The sequence below is a fragment of the Coregonus clupeaformis genome, chromosome 20 (genome assembly GCF_020615455.1).
Source record: "Coregonus clupeaformis isolate EN_2021a chromosome 20, ASM2061545v1, whole genome shotgun sequence".
NCBI classification, from domain to species: Eukaryota; Metazoa; Chordata; class Actinopteri; order Salmoniformes; family Salmonidae; genus Coregonus; species Coregonus clupeaformis.
The window spans coordinates 61,969,224-61,977,431 of NC_059211.1; the positions used below are offsets into that span (position 1 = coordinate 61,969,224).

Sequence of the window (8,208 nt, forward strand, 5' to 3'; positions counted from 1 at the left end):
CCACATGATGGAACAACAGAAACAACAGCTAATGAGAGAGCAGAGACAACAACAACAACAACAACAACAACTACTGGCTGAACAGGTGAGAGGAGGGAGGGAGATGAAGGGACAGACCAGAGAGGGGGAGGAGGAGCAGGTGGATGTGGGGACATGATTACCGCACCGTCTCTCTCTTTCTCCCCCGTCTGTCTGTGTTGCAAATTAATCACCAAAGCGTCTCCTCTCCTCTTTAGCTGTCTATATATATACACACACACACACACAGTCACAGACACATAGTCACAGACACACAGTCACAGACACACAGTCACAGACACACAGTCACAGACACACAGTCACAGACACACAGTCACAGACACAGTCACAGACACACAGTCACACATTTATAATCAGCTCTCACGTTTACTAACATCCCCCTCTACACTAACCCCCTCCCGATGCTTTAGGATTCCTTTGATGTCCTCAGATAGTGTGTGTGTGTGTGTGTGTGTGTGTGTACACAACACCTGCTGTGATAATTTGGTGTTTTACTTGTATTTTTCCCTCTGTGTGGAAACTGGTGTTAAAGAGTTCTGAACTCCCTAAGTCACACACACACACACACACACACACACACACACACACAGCAAGTTGAATGTGATTGGCACAACACAACATGCAGACATGCATACTATTATCTCCTGATTTTCTCTCTATACCTGTTGTGTTCTAAATGAACATTCTAAGTTGTTACTGGGTTACTAGAATTAACCTGCCAGACTATAGCTATATATACTGGGTTACTAGAATTAACCTGACAGACTATAGCGATATATACTGGGTTACTAGAATTAACCTGCCAGACTATAGCGATATATACTGGGTTACTAGAATTAACCTGCCAGACTATAGCTATATATACTGGGTTACTAGAATTAACCTGACAGACTATAGCTATATATACTGGGTTACTAGAATTAACCTGACAGACTATAGCTATATATACTGGGTTACTAGAATTAACCTCACAGACTATAGCTATATATACTGGGTTACTAGAATTAACCTGACCAGACTATAGCTATATATACTGGGTTACTAGAATTAACCTGCCAGACTATAGCTATATATACTGGGTTACTAGAATTAACCTGACAGACTATAGCGATATATACTGGGTTACTAGAATTAACCTGCCAGACTATAGCTATATATACTGGGTTACTAGAATTAACCTGCCAGACTATAGCTATATATACTGGGTTACTAGAATTAACCTGCCAGACTATAGCTATATATACTGGGTTACTAGAATTAACCTGCCAGACTATAGCTATATATACTGGGTTACTAGAATTAACCTGACCAGACTATAGCTATATATACTGGGTTACTAGAATTAACCTGCCAGACTATAGCTATATATACTGGGTTACTAGAATTAACCTGACAGACTATAGCGATATATACTGGGTTACTAGAATTAACCTGCCAGACTATAGCTATATATACTGGGTTACTAGAATTAACCTGACAGACTATAGCGATATATACTGGGTTACTAGAATTAACCTGACAGACTATAGCTATATATACTGGGTTACTAGAATTAACCTGACAGACTATAGCTATATATACTGGGTTACTAGAATTAACCTGACAGACTATAGCTATATACTGGGTTACTAGAATTAACCTGCCAGACTATAGCTATATATACTGGGTTACTAGAATTAACCTGACAGACTATAGCTATATATACTGGGTTACTAGAATTAACCTGACAGACTATAGCTATATATACTGGGTTACTAGAATTAACCTGCCAGACTATAGCTATATATACTGGGTTACTAGAATTAACCTGCCAGACTATAGCTATATATACTGGGTTACTAGAATTAACCTGCCAGACTATAGCTATATATACTGGGTTACTAGAATTAACCTGACAGACTATAGCTATATATACTGGGTTACTAGAATTAACCTGCCAGACTATAGCTATATATACTGGGTTACTAGAATTAACCTGACAGACTATAGCTATATATACTGGGTTACTAGAATTAACCTGACAGACTATAGCTATATATACTGGGTTACTAGAATTAACCTGACAGACTATAGCTATATATACTGGGTTACTAGAATTAACCTCACAGACTATAGCTATATATACTGGGTTACTAGAATTAACCTGACAGACTATAGCTATATATACTGGGTTACTAGAATTAACCTGACCAGACTATAGCTATAAATACTGGGTTACTAGAATTAACCTGCCAGACTATAGCTATATATACTGGGTTACTAGAATTAACCTGACAGACTATAGCGATATATACTGGGTTACTAGAATTAACCTGCCAGACTATAGCTATATATACTGGGTTACTAGAATTAACCTCACAGACTATAGCTATATATACTGGGTTACTAGAATTAACCTGACAGACTATAGCTATATATACTGGGTTACTAGAATTAACCTGACCAGACTATAGCTATATATACTGGGTTACTAGAATTAACCTGCCAGACTATAGCTATATATACTGGGTTACTAGAATTAACCTGACAGACTATAGCGATATATACTGGGTTACTAGAATTAACCTGCCAGACTATAGCTATATATACTGGGTTACTAGAATTAACCTGACAGACTATAGCGATATATACTGGGTTACTAGAATTAACCTGCCAGACTATAGCTATATATACTGGGTTACTAGAATTAACCTGACAGACTATAGCTATATATACTGGGTTACTAGAATTAACCTGACAGACTATAGCTATATATACTGGGTTACTAGAATTAACCTGCCAGACTATAGCTATATATACTGGGTTACTAGAATTAACCTGACAGACTATAGCTATATATACTGGGTTACTAGAATTAACCTGACAGACTATAGCGATATATACTGGGTTACTAGAATTAACCTGCCAGACTATAGCTATATATACTGGGTTACTAGAATTAACCTGCCAGACTATAGCTATATATACTGGGTTACTAGAATTAACCTGCCAGACTATAGCTATATATACTGGGTTACTAGAATTAACCTGCCAGACTATAGCTATATATACTGGGTTACTAGAATTAACCTGACAGACTATAGCTATATATACTGGGTTACTAGAATTAACCTGCCAGACTATAGCTATATATACTGGGTTACTAGAATTAACCTGACAGACTATAGCTATATATACTGGGTTACTAGAATTAACCTGACAGACTATAGCTATATATACTGGGTTACTAGAATTAACCTGACAGACTATAGCTATATATACTGGGTTACTAGAATTAACCTGCCAGACTATAGCTATATATACTGGGTTACTAGAATTAACCTGCCAGACTATAGCTATATATACTGGGTTACTAGAATTAACCTGACAGACTATAGCTATATATACTGGGTTACTAGAATTAACCTGACAGACTATAGCTATATATACTGGGTTACTAGAATTAACCTGACAGACTATAGCTATATATACTGGGTTACTAGAATTAACCTGACAGACTATAGCTATATATACTGGGTTACTAGAATTAACCTGACAGACTATAGCTATATATACTGGGTTACTAGAATTAACCTCACAGACTATAGCTATATATACTGGGTTACTAGAATTAACCTCACAGACTATAGCTATATATACTGGGTTACTAGAATTAACCTGACAGACTATAGCTATATATACTGGGTTACTAGAATTAACCTGACAGACACTGATTCAAGATTGACAACAAACAGAGATAAATTGTTGTGCACTAAATGAACATTCTTAATTGAGTGACATTATACACACTCCAGACTACCTATTTATAACAGGTTCGTACAGTTAGTTTGACAACATTTTATGTGAAGGGTTAGGCATATTGTCAGGCATATTGTACTAACTGTATTGCTTTTTCATGGTTGTTTCCAGGTGATAGTAGCCTGTACGTTTTGGCTACTGATTGAATTGACCTTTAATAATGTCATGGAACAGGAAGTGATGCCATAGAACAGGAAGTGATGTGGTTGTGTCTGTTCTTCTTCTGTGGTCGTGTGTGTGTGTATAGCTCCAGCAGCAGCAGCAGCAGCAGCAGCAGCATCTCCCCAGACAGATGGTCCAGGGTCAGAGAAACCCCTACCCCCAGGTCAACCAGTACCAAGGTAACATATTATACACCCCTACCCCCAGGTCAACCAGTACCATTATACACCCCTACCCACAGGTCAACCAGTACCATTATACACCCCTACCCCCAGGTCAACCAGTACCAAGGTAACATATTATACACCCCTACCCCCAGGTCAACCAGTACCATTATACACCCCTACCCACAGGTCAACCAGTACCATTATACACCCCTACCCCCAGGTCAACCAGTACCATTATACACCCCTACCCCCAGGTCAACCAGTACCATTATACACCCCTACCCACAGGTCAACCAGTACCATTATACACCCTTACCCCCAGGTCAACCAGTACCATTATACACCCCTACCCACAGGTCAACCAGTACCATTATACACCCCTACCCACAGGTCAACCAGTACCAAGGTAACATATTATACACACGGTATTCAAGTGTGATGAAACGTACGTACTTTTAGTGGGCTGCAGGGCAGAAAATAGTTGGTCTAAAATAAATCGAACCCACACACTCCACCACGTCCTTTATTCACTAACATACAACCATCCTGACCAAGATCCACCACGTCCTTTATTCACTAACATACAACCATCCTGACCAAGATCCACCACGTCCCTTATTCACTAACATACAACCATCCTGACCAAGATCCACCACGTCCCTTTATTCACTAACATACAACCATCCTCACCAAGATCCACCACGTCCCTTTATTCACTAACATACAACCATCCTGACCAAGATCCACCACGTCCCTTTATTCACTAACATACAACCATCCTGACCAAGATCCACCACGTCCCTTTATTCACTAACATACAACCATCCTGACCAAGATCCACCACGTCCCTTTATTCACTAACATACAACCATCCTGACCAAGATCCACCACGTCCCTTATTCACTAACATACAACCATCCTGACCAAGATCCACCACGTCCCTTTATTCACTAACATACAACCATCCTGACCAAGATCCACCACGTCCTTTTATTCACTAACATACAACCATCCTGACCAAGATCCACCACGTCCTTTATTCACTAACATACAACCATCCTGACCAAGATCCACCACGTCCCTTTATTCACTAACATACAACCATCCTGACCAAGATCCACCACGTCCCTTTATTCACTAACAAACAACGTTTCCATCCTGACCAAGATCCACCACGTCCCTTTATTCACTAACAAACAACGTTTCCATCCTGACCAAGATCCACCACGTCCCTTTATTCACTAACAAACAACGTTTCCATCCTGACCAAGATCCACCACGTCCCTTTATTCACTAACAAACAACGTTTTCCATCCTGACCAAGATCCACCACGTCCCCTTTATTCACTAACAAACAACGTTTCCATCCTGACCAAGATCCACCACGTCCCTTTATTCACTAACAAACAACGTTTCCATCCTGACCAAGATCCACCACGTCCCTTTATTCACTAACAAACAACGTTTCCATCCTGACCAAGATCCACCACGTCCCTTTATTCACTAACAAACAACGTTTCCATCCTGACCAAGATCCACCACGTCCCTTTATTCACTAACAAACAACGTTTCCATCCTGACCAAGATCCACCACGTCCCTTTATTCACTAACAAACAACGTTTCCATCCTGACCAAGATCCACCACGTCCCTTTATTCACTAACAAACAACGTTTCCATCCTGACCAAGATCCACCACGTCCCTTTATTCACTAACAAACAACGTTTCCATCCTGACCAAGATCCACCACGTCCCTTTATTCACTAACAAACAACGTTTCCATCCTGACCAAGATCCACCACGTCCCTTTATTCACTAACAAACAACGTTTCCATCCTGACCAAGATCCTTGCAGGATCCAAACCTGGTTTGTTTGTGAATAAAGGGATGTGGTGAAACGTATAAATGTAAGGGCTCTAAGATACAGTACACACACATACACACACGTGCACACACACACAGGCACACACCCACAGGTCAACCAGTACACATACACATACACACACACCTAAACCCTGACATACCCACAAACACATGCATGGAAACACATGCACATGTGCATGCACAAACACAAACACAGACACACATGCACACATCCTTACATACCCCACGCGTGCTCATAAACCTTAACACACACACACACACACACACACACACACACACACACTGTTGAACATGAGATCATCTCTGACCAGTCAGATTCTCCTCTGCGTATTCCCTCTCTCTCTCTCTCTCTCCCCCCGTCGGAGGCGTTCCATATCGTTCCGCTACTCCTCATCGGTAATTTCCTCCGGAAAAATATTCTGGCTCTGCCTGTTACCTTGGCAACCTGTCCCGGATCCCCCAGGGTTCCGGCGACGCTGTCGGAGAGAGAGACAGATCTGCTCCTCCCTGAGAGAGCTATAGAGGGAGAGAGAGAGACGAAGAGAGAGAGGGAGAGAGAGAGAGCGATAGAGGGAGAGAGGAAGAGAGAGAGAGACGAAGAGGGAGAGAGAGAGAGGGAGAGAGAGTGTGACAGAGAGAAACAGAGGCGGGGGAGGCAGAAGAAGATAAAGAGACATTTGCAGCTATTAAATATAGTCTTTCTAACAGAGGGAGGAAAGTGATAACTAGAGGGAGGGAGAAGAGAGGAGAGGAGTCAGTATGCAGGTTTCCATTGACCAGGTTTAATAGACAAAAGCAATGTCGCAAAAAAACAAGTGTGACGTGTGATGGAAATGGCAGATATAGGACACGTTTTGTAAAGATTGACAACATTTTTATCCGTTGGACAGGGGTGGAGTTTTCTTTTGTCTAACTTTATTTATTGCGACAAATGATGATGGAAACAGTGTTTTTCAGAATAAATGATGATGGAAACAGTTTTTTTTTAAATAAATGATGATTGACGAATACTTTTGAAGGTATGTGGGGCACGTGATGTCATCACGTAACTATAAAGCTCCACTAGGCTACACAGGTCATTCTAAATGCCTACTGCTTGCCAAATCCATTTTTTCAACAAAAAATTATGTTTCAAGAATGCCTGAATTGCTCCGCCTTGCTTTTCTGGTTGGATGGCAAGTTTCATCGTATTATTTCAGATCTACAGGAGTGAAAGTTTCACCATGGCACGGACCGTGGCGATACGTTGGCACAATGACAATTATTAGAATATGGTAAATAGGCCTTTTAGTCAATTATTGCATTCTATCCATGCTGGCTTTCACCGGCTACCTGAAACATTAAACATATACAGTGGGGAGAACAAGTATTTGATACACTGCTGATTTTGCAGGTTTTCCTACTTACAAAGCATGTAGAGGTCTGTAATTTTTATCATAGGTACACTTCAACTGTGAGAGACGGAATCTAAAACAAAAATCCAGAAAATCACATTGTATGATTTTTAAGTAATTAATTTGCATTTTATTGCATGACATAAGTATTTGATATACCAACCAGTAAGAATTCCGGCTCTCACAGACCTGTTAGTTTTTCTTTAAGCAGCCCTCCTGTTCTCCACTCATTACCTGTATTAACTGCACCTGTTTGAACTCGTTACCTGTATAAAAGACACCTGTCCACACACTCAATCAAACAGACTCCAACCTCTCCACAATGGCCAAGACCAGAGCGCTGTGTAAGGACATCAGGGTTAAAATTGTAGACCTGCACAAGGCTGGGATGGGCTACAGGACAATAGGCAAGCAGCTTGGTGAGAAGGCAACAACTGTTGGCGCAATTATTAGAAAATGGAAGAAGTTCAAGATGACGGTCAATCACCCTCGGTCTGGGGCTCCAGCAAGATCTCACCTCGTGGGGCATCATGATCATGAGGAAGGTGAGGGGATCAGCCCAGAACTACATGGCAGGACCTGGTCAATGACCTGAAGAGAGCTGGGACCACAGTCTCAAAAAAACCATTAGTAACACACTACGCCGTTATGGATTAAAATCCTGCAGCGCCGCAAGGTCCCCCCTGCTCAAGCCAGCGCATGTCCAGGCCCGTCTGAAGTTTGCCAATGACCATCTGGATGATCCAGAGGAGGAATGGGGAGAA

At 41.1% G+C, this 8,208-nt stretch overlaps 1 protein-coding gene across 1 annotated transcript in view; it reads left to right on the forward strand.

Moving 5' to 3' along the window:
* LOC123481521 (mastermind-like protein 3) overlaps window positions 1-4,459 on the forward strand; it is a 4,740-nt gene extending 281 nt beyond the window's left edge. The window contains exons 1-2 of the mRNA XM_045205861.1: window positions 1-85; window positions 4,085-4,459. The exon at window positions 1-85 is cut by the window's left edge and continues 281 nt beyond it. Coding sequence (XP_045061796.1) covers window positions 1-85; window positions 4,085-4,294 — 295 coding nt within the window. The 3' untranslated portion in view covers window positions 4,295-4,459. The remainder of the gene's footprint in view (window positions 86-4,084) is intronic.
* The last annotated feature ends 3,749 nt before the right edge of the window (window positions 4,460-8,208 follow it).